Source organism: Rhinolophus ferrumequinum, chromosome 8 (genome assembly GCF_004115265.2).
Source record: "Rhinolophus ferrumequinum isolate MPI-CBG mRhiFer1 chromosome 8, mRhiFer1_v1.p, whole genome shotgun sequence".
In the NCBI taxonomy this organism is placed as follows: Eukaryota; Metazoa; Chordata; class Mammalia; order Chiroptera; family Rhinolophidae; genus Rhinolophus; species Rhinolophus ferrumequinum.
Window position 1 is genome coordinate 47,533,865 of NC_046291.1, and position 15,535 is coordinate 47,549,399.

Below are 15,535 nucleotides of genomic sequence, written 5' to 3' on the forward strand. Positions count from 1 at the left end.
AAACTGTAGATAAGGCAGCTGGGTAGGCTTCTCTGAAGGTGACTTTTGAATAAAGGACTGAAATGATTAAGGAATTTGAACATGTGGCTCTCTGGGAAAGTATTCCAGGCAGGGTGGACAGAAAGTGCAGAGGCCCAATCTCCTTTGGCAACTGTAGCGCAGAATATACAGCTTGAGCCTACCCTGTAGCTGCTGCTAGGATTCCCACCTGGAAGTAAACTAGCCAGGGGGGCTTGCCAAGTCTGTTGGTATGAAGACTCGAGAGCCTTCTGAGGGGATCCTATCACCATGGAACATAGAAACGGCAGGTGATGTTGATTCAGTAACAGTCTTAGCCGAAGAGAGTGAAGGAAAATACCCAGGTATTGATGTGAACACTTGTGTAGAAGAGTACTTAGATAAGAAAGAAGAGAAGCACAGGTAAGTTTGTGTTGTTTTCCTTAGTGTGTGCGTTGTGTGTACACATGTGTATGCCTATGAGTATGTGGATAAGGAGTTTGTTGATTAATTTGCTTTTGGACGTGCTGAATTAACGGTTCTGTAGAGCATCCAGGTGGCAATGTCTCACAGGCAGTTGGTCATGTGGATACTGAGCCGACACTCACTCTCTCTTCTGACCTGCTCGCTCTTTGAGGTTTAGACTTGAATATCCAAATGCTGGCCAGATAACTCCACTGAGAAAACTGATAAACTCATGATGTCTCAAAGTGAACATGTCATCTCCATGCCCTTCTGCCCTCTACTCCCTTTCTACATTTATTAGCTAGTCTTCTATAAAAACAGTCTGTCATCAACTATTTGGTTATCCTGAAATACGAATCATACAAGAAAGTCAAAACAAATACTTGATTCTTTCCTTTTATTCATCAAACTTAAGAGTCATAAGTTGTGCTAAGTGCTTAGTATATGGGAACCAGTATAGCTTGTAGTATGTTTTTAGCCTTGCTACAATTTGCATATCTTAACATGATGTTAAAAAACAAAACAAAGGCCCATAGTCCTACTTTCTTTAATCCAAACTCACAGTCAGAAACAGTTGGGAAGGCCACATTGAAGAACCTTACCTCATTCTCTGATGAGCTGGCAGAGAGGAGTACTTCTTGGGCATCAAAGAACTCAGAGACAGACTCTGACATGGAGAGGCGGCTCTCATTGGCTACTTGCTGTGACAGGGGGAGACTGACATGGATTTGCTCACTGGCCTACAGAAGAGAGACGCGTATGGTATAATTGTTACTGGAGCAAAGAATAGCTATTTGTTCAAATTAGACCATGATGTACTAGCCAGATTTCCAGAGAAATTCACACCATATGTTAAAAGAGTTATGGCCACAACTAGTTTTCACTTGCAACTCAGTAATGACCACTGCATAAATTTCCTTTCAATATGTCTAAAGAATCTAAAAGGCATAGTTGAAAGGTGCTGGTATCACGACTTGATTTTAAATCTATGCTTAATTGATTTTAACTGGAATTGAACAAGTTGAGTCACTGTCAATACCAAGAATTCATTGTGGAGACAATTTCATTCCCATATACTTAGGTCTGTCATTACTAGCCATATTCTAACCAGTATACTAAAACTCAAGAAGCATTTGTAGAAACCATTACAGATATTCTAAGAAAACAATCTGCAAGACTAATTTTTGAGACTGAATATATAAATATAAAAGTCATTTTCCAATTTGATCAGAATTTTAGCCAATGAAACATATGACTAGACATTAAACCTTATTTCAAACTATTTTTATTCAGCTAGTGATAAATGTTCTCAAGGAAGCTATTTAAGTTTCAATAAGAAAAATATGTAAGAGAACTATTATATATAAATATAATATACATATACACACACACACATACATATATATATACATTCCAGTACAGATTTCAAGATTTCAGGTTGGGAAAAAGAAGATTCAAACTGAGAATGTTAACTAATTTTTGAATGACAAAATTTTAGAAATACTTCTAAATTCTGGGCAATTGAGTGTACAGTAAGTGTCATAAGTGTGATCATGGTCCCATGGAGGTGAATAGACATATAGTGTGCAACTTAAATAGAAGCTGCCTTGGAATGGTATTTCTAAGCAGTTAGATGCTAGAACCCTCACACCTGTAGATTTCTACTATAACATATGTTTTTAGTGCAAACGTGACCTTAGTATTAATTAACACTCTCATCTTGTTATATGTACCACTGTATCTAAAGCTCTAATATTACTGTTGAAAAGTATAAATTCTCATGGCTATAAAATAGTAATTTTATAAAGGGTTATAAAAAGAACTGCACACTTAAGTTTAGCCCAAATATCAAGTGTTCTCCTATCTTCTTACCATTTTTTCAAAAATTCTTCTGAAAATGGAATAATAATAGCACCTACCTCAGACGGTCATTAGGAGTGTCAAATGAGATAACACATGCAAAGGGATTAACACAATGCCTAGCACATAATAAGCATTCACTTGACACGTTAGCTATTAATTATTACCATAATCATCATCAGTAGTAGCTGTAGCAGCACCATTAATATTATCTTAGAAAGGTCAGGTGACTCCTTAGGACTTTAAAAATAAACCTTAACAAAACTTTTATTTAGCACCTTCTCAGCTAAAAATGTTTCTCTCAACATTTCATGGCCCATTTCACGATAATAAACTTTTTAAATGAAGGCTGAGACAGACATAGAAAATTCATAAGTTGGAGTATACAGAAGCTAAATATTCAGTGGTATCAGGTGAACACAGGAATAGATAAAAATAGACACTGATCACCAAGAATAAATTATGTCAAGCTCATGTACATCCTTTACTCCAAAGAACACTGAACTGTCAGCAACACAAATATTTATGCAGGGAATCTATTAACAGTGAGAGAACTGTATAAAAACAAAGAATAATATGAATTAGATTTAGATGTTATAAAATAAGTACTCTACATCTATTAAAAATGAGTCTTACCTCATCAGGGCTAGGAATAATATTTACGCTGACAACCTGATCACAAATAATAGATTCGGAATGTATTCTGCTCAACCGACTCCTTAGATCAGCATTCTGGTTGAGTGCCTTAAAATAACAAAAACCACACACATAATTTCAAATTAATAAGCAAGCATTAAACAGAACAAGCACACGGGTGCATTTTAGACACCAAAGACTACCATGTTCTTATTTGTAACTTTTGGAGTCATCATAGGCCAGATCCTACGATTAAGAAGGAAATAAATGACTCAGAAGTAAGGTATTCATTTTTTGTAAGATAAGACTATCTACTACTTAGTAGGTTAGTGGGTTGAAAGAGTTCTTTGATTTCATAAAAATGATTTATGGAATTTTCCCTCCCTTCGTGTCAGGCCCATTACATCCAAGCGTTGTCTGCCACCACATATATATTACATTTTTACATCCTGGGATAAAAATTATTAATTTTTTCAATTTATTGTTCTAGTTTATAAAGTTTGGGAATCATTTCAAAGCCAGATAGTTATCTTCAAAATGATTTGGAAATGGAATGAACAAAAACTGGCTTTATATTTTATAGAATCATATTTTAGTTTGGTGAAAGAAAACAGTTGTATTTTTCATTTTCCAGGAGCACATCATTAATACATATGACAGTGCAGCAGAACTAACTCAAGCGCAGACCAAAAGATGCCTTCACTGAAGAGTGTAGACATCGACAAGCATAATAAAGAACAAAACACAGAAAGGAAACTACCTCCAAGTTACCTGCATCACATTACTTTCAGCATCAGTAAAACACCACGTGCTAGAACACAGTTTAGTTTGCATGGCAAGAGAACAGCTTTACATAAGCATGGCGCCCTACAGGGGCCCTGAGGACAAAGGCACATGCCATCACACTGATGCATGGGAACATGTCCCACATACATAAGACAGATGTAACTAACTGGAGCTATGGCAAATGTCAAGTAAAAGATCTTTGTGAGGACAGGACCTAGTGAAAAGCTGGGCAGCTCCTTTCCTTCCCATTAAAATCACCAGTTAGAAGATGGAAGTGAATGTTTTAGAGAGCAGAAGATAAACGTCAGGACTTACTGAAGATAAATGTCATGACATCTGCCCCAGGGAAGCAGTATTCTGCTTTTCTTCATATGGAGTCAACGAGTATAGTAAACCACTACATATGCAAGTGTCATATCATAATTATAACTCTGTACCTATTAAAACACTCAGGATCAATTACAAAGTGGCTAAACGTCACATGTGCCTAGGGCAGTGTATAGTCCTTGGGCACGGAGCGTACAACAGCCTCTCCTCTCTCCCTTCAACCTAACTTCTGCTTTTTGAGGAGAAAATCGTTCACTTGCAGCTTTTGGCTTTTGTTTAAATTCTTTAGAACCCGTTTGTTAACTATGTGTAAAATGTAACACATTTGGTCTGGTGGGCTGTCAAACATTGATGGATTAAGGGTAGATACAGACCTTACAATCATTACATTTGTGGACAGGAGGAAATATGTGTCCAGTTTTAGTAAATAAACTATATGTTTCAGAGGAAGAATCTTAATATATTTATATCTTGCAAAAGTGCTCAGAATCACTTTTTTTGAAGCAAAATCTCAAACATTTGGAATTTGAAAAAAAATACTGCATTACTCTTATCCTTTGTGACTATTCCACGTATGCTTATTCGTTCTTTCATTATTTCTCTGTCCACAAGTATATACTAAAAGTTGTCTTAGTTCTTGGAATAATTGGAACCAGATGTATTTTTCTGTCTTGGAAGTGGGAGGCCTCATGGTATTGTTGGATGGTTTTAATTGCAGAATCACAACCTTGACCTTAGGGTTTCATACAAACCTCAACTAATGGTGACTGTACCCTCTGTTGCCACTGGAACAGTTAATGGAACAACCTCACAAAAATTCAGGGGCAAGGATAAACAATGATTTTCCTCAGGGTGGGATTTAAACACAGGTTTGACATTTATAAAGAAAGTTGTAGAATTGTTCGTTCTGGATCTTTTAAAAAGTTAAATTCTCATTTAAGCCCACATCTTGTCCAATATTCATTGAATGTAATCCTGCTTACAGGTGTATGTGAAGGCACACAGGGAACGAGCTAAAATTTTAAAAGGAATATTGTATTAATACTATATACACAGTGGTAGAAAAAAGTTACACAGCACAAAAAAGACTGGAAATAAATACTACTCCAATTCTGACCACCGCAATGGTAGAAAGTGTAAGCATACAACCGAGCATGCAGCAGCCCTTTCTGTGCGTCTCCTCCAGGTGGCTCCTCCTTTCGCCTTGATCATACAGACAGTTTTTGGAGTTTGCTACAAGTGCCATGAGCTTTGTGGTGGAGCACTCTCAGGTAACGCTCAGGGTCACATGTATTATTTCCCTCCCTGAAATGAAACTATTTTCTCTGTAATGATATCATGGAAGCCTTGGGAACATTGAGGAATATAGGTATTTATAGTGAAATGATGCCATTAGTGATAATCAGCATAGAAGAGCCCCGATAATGGCAGAAACAACATATGGAATGCACCCAAGGAACATGAACAGTGATGAAGCAAGGAAAAAGGAAGCAGATTACCAGCCACTTGGGCCAGCCAATGAGCAAGAAAAGCCATGGAGACTTGTGAGTAGTAACACTGGTCTATTAGTGGCATCTAGGACCAAAGGCCTAACAGGGAGGCTCAGGAACTTGGCCTGGATTCTTCACCAGGTAGGTCCTATGTTTATTCTCACTAGTTGTTTACATTGGTGAGCTCAAACTGCACTAAAAACTCTCCACAAGGTATGCTAATTTCCCGAATGCCTCATGTCCCTCAGACACATTCAAGTCTAACATATCCAAGAAACACACAATTCCTTCTCAATCTATAAAAAAAAAAAGTTACCATCTTGAAGATCGGAGCCAGAATCAATTGCCCAAACACCCATTTCCTTGGCTATGAACTAATTCATCCACCCAGGCAGACAATGGATGAGAACGAGAATTTACCTTAGACTGAGTAAGACTCTGGCACATACATTTTACTGAATGGAACTGTGGGTTCTGGGAAGACAACATGGAAGGAAACCTGACAGCTGGAGAAGGAGAGGAAACATATGGCAAGATAGAATCATCAGAGACTCAAACCTTTTGGGTAAAAGCAAAACTGGTTCAAAAGGAGTGAGAGAATGAGTATAGAAACTGTCAAAGCTAGAGTTGCCAAGAACCAAATCTTGGGTATTTCTTAAAAATCACCTTGTTTTTCAATTTTGTAATAAATATATACTGATATAGTATGTCGGGAACAAACCAAAAGTAGGAAAATAATTTTAAAAAGTCACACCTTACTACCCAATCAACCAACTGTTGATAGCTTGGTATGTTTTTTTTCCTGAGTTTTTCACATTATTTAGTGAGTGCATACTTCACATCCTGTGTCTGGCACTTATTCTTTGCACATAAACATTTATTTTATGGTGCAAACTCTTCACAAATATGATTTTAATAGTTGCATAATAAGTGAAATTTCCTGTTACCGGGCATCCTATTATTGTTATTGATTTTTACTAGGATAAATAAAGCTGCCTTAAATGTTTAAGTGATAATGGTTTTCTACATTCAGTATTACTTCCTTAGACTATACATATCAGCCATGGACCAAAGGGTCAAAGGATAAAATCTTTTTAAGGCTTTAATAAATATTGCCATATTATGCCCAAAATGATATACATTTGAATTTACTGGATAGCTAAAAAAAAAATGTAAAGGATTCTACAAATACTATCTGTACCGAACAAATGTGGCCAAGTCTCAGGGAACTGTGGAAGGCAGGAACAAACAAATATATATGGGACTTTTATCCCAACACTGAATATTTAGGTTGGATATGTGAAATGCTGTAGATAGGAAGGATGGTAAACACTACGTTTGGGATTTTAATTATGCTACTCTGTGCCCTAAGCCAATTTTTTTTGCATACATTCCCTTACACATCACATTTCATTAATTCTAAGATGCACATTTCCCCCACATTTAACACCTCTGAAGCACTGAGTCACTTTACTTGACAGCAGTTTTTTCTTCCTTTCTTAGTAATGAACGAAATGATGAGACATCTAATAATTGATGGTATATCGATTCATGAAATACAGTAATTCTGGATGGAGTACAAGGATCATGTTCTGCTTGCATTTGTACGGACCCAACACCGACTGCATTTAGCACAAGCTGTGCACAAATCCTGGGGCCAGAAATCAATCACACTAGTAACAGCGACAAAGCATAATGTATTGAAGACAGATTCAAGTTAAGTTTACTCTTTTATTGTTATAGTAATGGGTTGCTGAGGTTACCTCAGTCTTTTCAATACCATTTGATTTTGGTGTTCAGGGCACTACATTCAATGGGACATGAAATTATAGCTGTTGTGAAATAAAGTCATTTATAACAGGATAGATGTCACATAAAATGTCCTGTCCTCCAGGTTCAAATCCAACACCTGTGCTGCCTCTCAGGTGTGAAAGTTACTTTTAAAGTTTCATGGAGGTAAAATATCAGAATTATGTGTGTCTTTGTGTACATAAAGATCAGGGAAGAAATATCAGTTTAGAAAAGGAATTCATTATACTGTTCAGGAATTCATTATTACCTACCCAAGGCAGATAACAATTTATGCTCAGCATGTAGTGAAGCATGCTAATTTCATACATTTTATATGCTATATGCTTTCTAAAAAGATGCTGGAATTCGCCAAGTTTCGTACACTTAAAATCTTATTAAGATGGAGCATTTTAATCATTAAGACATATATGAAATAGGACTTACATTTTAAAATATGCTTTAGAAATGTTAGATTAATTTAAGAAGTTATTTAAACACAGTCTCTCTTTTTCCTTAACTCTCTGGGGGGAGACTTGGCTTCGTAACTGGTCATAAAAAAAATATCGGGGGGTTTAATTGATGACACTTGAATATGGATGAAAGATGTCTTTAGACTATCTAAAATCACATCACACTATAACGTGAAGGTACATTAATATCAAAATATATTTAAAACAATTGTCTCAATGTTTAAGCTATTTAGTATCTTGTTCAATACTATGTGCTATATTAAAAGAGGGACACTGAAAACAGAGTTGGTCAACCAGGATGGTTCTATCAGTTAATTGTTTCCCATTTTCATTGTCTTTTTATGTGTTGGTTCCTTTCCCTCATAATACAAACATACTGAAATAACTGCCAAATTCTAAGGTTGACTTTCAGTCCATATATTATATGCTACTAAATCAGAGTCTGTTAACCTTTTCCTTCCTGACACTATCAAAACTCTTTCCCTTTGATCTTAGTGGTTCGTTATTTAGATTCTTCAGCGCTTCCCCTGGGTCTCCACCAAAGGGTCTTTTTTGTTTTTTTTAGCCTGTTCTTTAAATATTAATATTCTCTATGGTAGCACCATTGACTCTCTTTCACTCTGACTGAAAACACAATTTATCAATATCTACAACTTCCGTGATATACCGGGTATCCACATTTTTCTCTCTAGCCCAGACCTCTCTCCCAAGCCCAAGATTAATATATTTAATTGCATGTTGGATGTCCCAGACACCTCAACCTCCACACACTAAAAGACACTCATTATTTACCCTCGACAAATCAGTTCCTCTTGTATTTTCACTCTTAGGGAAAGAACTATCATCTACCCAGTTATCCAAGTAAACAGCCTGAAAAATAGTCTTGACTCTGTCTCCTTGTCCTACTCTAATATTCAGCTGATCTCCATGCTTACTCTTCCCCTTCAGTGTCTTTGAAACCCATCCCCTCCTTCTACCAACCCTGGCACTTCCTTAGTTCAGGCCTGCATGAAATCAAATATTTTAAAGTCTGTCCAACTAGTTTTGCCTTAATTCCATCCATCTCCTATACTGTACTAGAGTAATTTTTCTAATATACAGAAATATACAGTAACATTTCCAATTTCTAGAATTATCGCTCACTAGCTAAAATTCTTTAAGGCCTCTTCAGCACTGGTAAAGTAAGTCTAAATTCTGTTGGGTCATCCTTGATGAGCTGGTTCCCACCTACTTAAATAGCTACTCCTAGACTAATTCTCCCTGTTCATGCCATGCTTTAGCCACTATGAATTAACTGTCATTCCCCAGATACCTCTCCAGTGGTCTAACCAGGGTAGTGATTCCTTAGAAAGCAGTGAGCTGACAGTAAACTTAAAGGCCTAAGCAAAGGCTGTAGTGAATTTCAAAAGAGAGTCCAGCCTCAGAGGTGATGGGACTAGATGGCTAGTGAGGGTAAGACTGGCCCAATGGGAAGGTATGGACAGACCAGACTGTGAACATAGGCAAAATGCTGTGTTGATACACAGTTGGAAGCAGTGAATTCTGTAGTGGATAGGGTAAAATGAACCATCTTAAAGTCCCAAATTATTTTTACATCTTTTGAGGATGCAATTGAGCTTTTTGGTTAAAAACTAAATATAACATCCCCTCTCCAAATCAATTGAGGCTCTATGTCGAGATGCAAATAAATATGTTTTGACAAGAGAAGGAAATATTTAACTCAAAGGATGCAAAATTGATATAATTTTGCTTTCTTTGACTTTTAACACGTTAACGTCAGGTCCTTCCTTATGAGTGGCTGCTGTCTACTCAGGCCTAATTCAAGACTCGATTCCTCCTGATCTGTGGCTCTGCTCACAGCTCAAAGATCTTCTATTTCTTTGATCGACCAGAGCCCCGGAAATCTATACCACCCATGTGCCAATTTGAAGGGACTATAGTATGGGCCATTTGCTATTTCCTGAGTAAATACTGCTCATCTCACGAATCAGATCCTGAGCTTCCTGGGAACATGGCCAGGGCTAGTTTTATGTTGCTGCTCCACATCTTCTACCGTACCTCATATACCGTCAGTTGAATGAAATACAATGAATAAAGGAATGAACAAATGAGTAACTTTTAAATTTTCTCTTCATCACCATTTCTAATCTCACCTGATGCCCAACTTAGATATCTATTCACTCTTCTCTTTCTTAGCAACAAGAAAATAAAAGCAAGCAAGCGAGCAAGAAAGAAACACATTTTCTTATTTTTCTTAGTACAAGTTTATGTCATATCATGAAGCCTCCATCATTAAGTACATTTGAAGGCAACACTGCAGCATGGGTGGGGGGACAAGAATGTCTTTTACATGTTTGCAAGATGACATTTGCATGTTTACTTCATCATTATTTTGACCTTCTGATTCATGAAACGTTCAGAATAATGATTCAGAAGATCAATTAACATTGATGGAGTGTTCAACAAAGACCGACATGAGACTAGTCCAGGGCAAACCATTAAAGTGCTTATGAGTAAAGCCCTCTGCAGACTGGCACCACAGCTGCCGCTTTCAATGCCCATGCTCCCCAGTCCCTAGTTTTGCACCGGAAGCAGCATATGCACCTCAACGGACAGTATTTTAAGGTAAACGCAGAAAGCGTGGCCCAGATAACAGCAGTCAATACCATGAAACTTCACATTGAAAATAAGCTGACAGTTCAGGTACATAAAACATGGCGAGGCAGTTTACGTCTAATTTCTAGGGACTGAGGGAAACTGTTCAAGCAGGAACTGATCCATGTGGAAAACCACTTACCCAGGATTTGCTTGCTCCTTCACTCTGATCCAAGGCACCAGGAAGTGAACAATAGTTTATATAAACACTGAGTTCTCACACAAAATCATGTAACAACATTGAATTGTCAAGGGAATTTTTAAAAGTGCATTTATAGAGTAAAGGAATAAAATACTTATTTCAGAGGAAATACTAAGTGTAAAAGAGTGTAAGTACAGCTTTGAAGGCTTTTATCAAAAATTTTAACTTTGATATATATAGGGATTTAATAAGATCAATATATAATATATTGAACACAAAATCTTTATAACATTATTGATTATATTCCCCAAACTGTCTTTCATATCCCTGTGGCTATATTCTGATTACCAATTTGTGCTTTCTACACCTGAAACTAATACATATATATTGAATACACATCCATTTTATATATATATATAATTATATATTTTATATTTATTTTTATATTTATATAATTATAATGCATATATTATACAACATTATAATATGTATTACATATATATAAAATGAATATGTATTCAATAATACATATTATAATGTTTAATATATATTGAAATACAAAAGTCTAGCTTCAGGGAGCATACGTAGGAAGAAAATGCTAAGAAAAGAAATAGTTAAAATGATTTTATCAGAAAGAATATATAATAGTAATTAGTCATTTTTGACAGATTAAAATGTATTGTAAGTGGGAAAAACATTAAGTATGGAAGATCTAGTAGGTTTTGTTTTAACATTGGATTGAATATATTCTGAAACATAGTTTAGATGCGTAAATCATGTGCAAATGCATGATTCTCTTTTTATTAAACCAGGGACTGCCTTATAAATGACCATAGAGAGGCACTAAAATATTCAATTAATCAAAATAATAATTATGTATTTGCAAGCAAGTTTGGTTGATTTTTTTTTTTTTCTCTTACCTTGACATTTTTTGGAAGTAATAAGCTTTAATACTGACACTGGAATTGACAGACTGTCAGATGACTATGCCATCCCCGGGACAGACTGCCTCCACCCCCATCCCGTGCCTTACAGGCTTGGGAAGGTGCCATGAGCGTGAAACACACATTCTCATTTACCTGAGACAGTGACTGCCGGAGCCGTGCCATCTGGGTGCTGTGGCCTTGACTGTGATCCTGCTCGGAAACCATCTGCTTAAGCTTCTCCTTCTCGATAGCTATGCTATTAAAGGCAGACTTCAAAAGAGAATGCACTGGGTGGGGAGAAAAGTGAGAAACAAACATCAATTGGATCCTGAAAGAATATCCAAAATTGTAAACTTTTTAGCACTTTAATTCATGCATAGACATTTTCTAGAAAGGTTATATTACAGTCTAATTAAAAGCCAGCCTCAAAATGGAATCTATCATCACATCTACACATGAAACAAATATGGGAATGGTAATTGATCAGGGTGAAAGTTTTAACACTTCCTAACAGACAAGCATATAAAATATCAATGTCAATATTTATAAACTAATTTATAAATTAATCTACAATTTATATTTATAAATTAATCTAGAATTCCTAGAAGGAAAAGAGGATGAGTTTTACTTTGCCATAGTTGTTGAGAATATTTGAGCAGTTCTCTGTACAACGAAGATACGCATGTATCATTTAGAACTATCCAAAAATTATTTCCCAAAAGGAGCACTTTATGAGTCCTGCCAACACAAACTGGCAGCTGATGTAGAAAGTTCTAACTAGTCCTCTTTGAGTCAGGAACTGATTTGGTCTTAAGAACAGTACTTGAATTACTTTCTTAGCCAGGAACATCTTGGTGTCAGAAATGCTTTGATTTAAAAGTAATAATAACAACACCAACCCCTTTCCAGTTCCTGCATACCTAACAACATACATTGGTAAAATAAGAGGCAGTCTTTAATTTTAAATTACAAAAGGTTGAATTTCCAACTCCCATCTTTATAATTATAGAATTTCTGTAATATGCAAGGTCTTCTAAAATAGGTATTTCCTTACTTGAGAAAGGTTATTATTAAAAGAAGTGGAAAATTTTAGCATAAAACTGTGGCCTGAATTAAAGTGGAAAAATGGAGGGATCATAAGGGACTCACAATATACTGATTTATGTGCCACGCTCTTGTCGTAATCAATGTAAAGGTAATCATTTGATAGCTGGAATACATTAACCCCACTGGCAGCTCTAAAAGCAGACTCTCACTCATTTCAAAATCCATAACTCTTTTTAAAGAGTTCACTCAGCAGTCATAGAAAAGCCCCTTTTTTTCTAGCATAGTTGAAAAGAAAATATGTTGTTTCAACAGAGGTTTTCAAATTCTGTTGAAACTTGGATTTCATGAAAGCCTTAGGATTGCAACCAAATACACAGAGCTTTCCTGGAGCTACCTTAGATTTATCCATTTCCCTTTAGCAGCTGTACTGTACTTAACTCACACATTTGTTGTCTCGTTCTGCCTGCTCCTATACACCCCCACCCGCCAATATGAGTAAAAGTTACTGGTTTTCCGGGCTGTAAATCTGTGCACTTATGTAAACAAAATAACATTGCTCTCATTTAATGACATAATTAGCATCCAGCTAAGAAATGTAATAAAAATGTACTAGGAGTAAAATAGCCGGTGAAAGAGAGTTTGCCTCACAGGATCTCAACTGAGAAATCTACAGAAAAAAAGGGGAAAGATAAATTATCTTGTTTGGGATTATGGACTTGAGGAAATATATGATAGCACATCTGTACCGATGGTTTGAGAGTAGAAATTTTTGTTGACTTCAACATTCCCAGAGGTGCCCTCAGTGTGCACCCCTTCTTTTCCTGAGCCACCAGGCTCTTGAATCTTGGAGGTGTGTGTGGTGGCACTTGAGATTTTCCATTTAACCCATATTTTCAAGAATATCAAGAATATTTTATAACCTGTTAGCAGCAGCCCCAGAAGAAATAAATGTGATTAATTCAATTAGGTGTTAACGATGGAAAAACACCATAATGTATGTCCTTCTCCAAGAGATTATGCATTTTAAAATGCCTGGGACGGCATTAAGTCAAAAAATGAATTTCCGTAGCTGAAATTTAAATATTATAGCACTAAATGGGGGCGTTATAATATGACAGCTGAGGCTCTCCTTGGTAAACACAGGACTGCTCAGTCTACCTGTACTCGACTATCCTGCTTCTCACTTATTATACTCTACTCCCTGTGGCTAATGAAAACAACTGAACTCATGCAACCTGTCTTATTGAAAATTTAACATTAGAAAAGGGACTCCAAGGTGGGGTCGGTTTCCCCTCCCCTCCAATCTGGACTGCCCTGTGCAGATCTGACCATAGACGTGACGCTGTGCCAGTTCCAGAGCTGGCCTTGAACAGGACCAGCAGTTTCCCCTCCAGTCCCCTCCAATCTTTTGGACCCCAGAGCTGGCATGGAGGGGTAGAGGGACACAGTAAGGTGTGGCCTTCCAGCCATCCAACCAAGATGCCAAGTACATAGTGAAGCCACCCTGGACCTTTCAGCCCAGCCTCCAGCAGACTACCACTGAGTGAGCTCGGTCAGTGCCATGTGGCACAGAACTGCTTAGCTGAACCCTGCCAAAACTCCTGGCCCACAAACTAAAGTAAAATCAATGAGTGTTGTTTAATAAGAAAAGAGAAAGACTCCAACAGAGTCTATTTCTTCTTTTTTCCTTGCTAAGGATAAGCCACAATTATGTATTAAATAACTAAAAGACACTGAAAAAAAAAAGAAAAAAGACGTTGACTAGCAGTGTCTCCTGACCTGCCTGGGATAACTCTTTTTGTCTTTCTTCCTTTTCTCTCCCCTCAGTGACACTTTCTTTATACAGTCAATAACTGTAATCCTATGATGTGTGTTCTCCCCAAAAAGCAGGCATCATACCCTGCTGAGTTCTGTATACAGAGCTCCAGCCAGTATATAAACCATTTAATCTGTCTACCATCACTACCTAGACAAGGATAAAAGAGTAAATGGCAACCTCTCGTCAAAGAAGAGGGCTTCTCTAAAGGGCACCTTAGATTTGTTGTTACCTTTCTGTGCAATTAGACAAAATTCTTCTTGAAGTTTTGTATAATCCGTTGAACTTTCCAGAGGGTCAGTGAGGTGGCTAGGGGGAGTCTGAAATTCAATATCTGCACAAAGGTTGGGGTTGGAGGAATGCAAGCGAACTGGTGACATGGTAGCACTGAAAGGAACCTGAAAGGGAAAGATATAAATTATTAAAGAGCAACAGTGCACTGTTTCACATTCTCTTACATAGAAAAGACCTCTTCCCTTCTTCAAAATAACAGATTCCTCTCTGATGACACACTCCGAGACACTCAGTACTCATTTATTCTGCAGGGCATCGGGGTGGCAAGGAGTCTCATTTTCCATAGTTGATTTAGGTCTGCAGCTGACTCACTGGCTTTTCACTGGTACAGGGAGAGATGACTACAGAATGACAGGAAGAAAAGGTATAATTCCCAGATAAGCTTCAGTTCTGAACCCACTGTTATATTCTAAAAAAATGACTGGCAGAAAACAGTAGTATAAACTGCGACATGGCTGACCTTCTCTTACAAAGTCTGGGTACTTGTGTGTCAGAGGACTTTTTATGCTTAGTTCTTTTTTAGCCTACTGAACAGGCGAAAATTCAAGAGGCGCATAGACAGAAAGGTTCGCTTGTTCTATAGCCATTAGATAAGACATAAATAGTTTAATAGTAAATATGATAATGGCTTAAAGAGATCCACAATAGAATTTGAAATTGATTTATCAAAATATATTTGGAAATAAAATATATATTATATAAATCACTACAGTTTATCTTTGTATGTTACACACAATTCTGTTACATATATGAATATGGCTTATGAACTGGCCAAGATAGAAAAGCATTAAGTAAAAAAAGTCATATTACTATAGATTTTCCCAATGGCTAGA

General features: G+C 36.8%; 1 protein-coding gene across 9 annotated transcripts in view; it reads right to left on the reverse strand.

Moving 5' to 3' along the window:
- OSBPL6 (oxysterol binding protein like 6) overlaps positions 1–15,535 on the reverse strand; it is a 179,670-nt gene that overhangs the window by 15,777 nt on the left and 148,358 nt on the right. For 5 of the 9 annotated variants that reach the window (XM_033112168.1, XM_033112166.1, XM_033112174.1 and 2 more), the window contains 5 exons: positions 14,641–14,806; positions 11,699–11,832; positions 10,620–10,643; positions 2,959–3,066; positions 1,065–1,202 (listed from right to left, as the gene is read on the reverse strand). In XM_033112168.1, coding sequence (XP_032968059.1) covers positions 1,065–1,202; positions 2,959–3,066; positions 10,620–10,643; positions 11,699–11,832; positions 14,641–14,806 — 570 coding nt within the window. The remainder of the gene's footprint in view (positions 1–1,064; positions 1,203–2,958; positions 3,067–10,619; positions 10,644–11,698; positions 11,833–14,640; positions 14,807–15,535) is intronic. The other 4 variants (XM_033112176.1, XM_033112173.1, XM_033112167.1 and 1 more) reach the window with 1 other exon arrangement.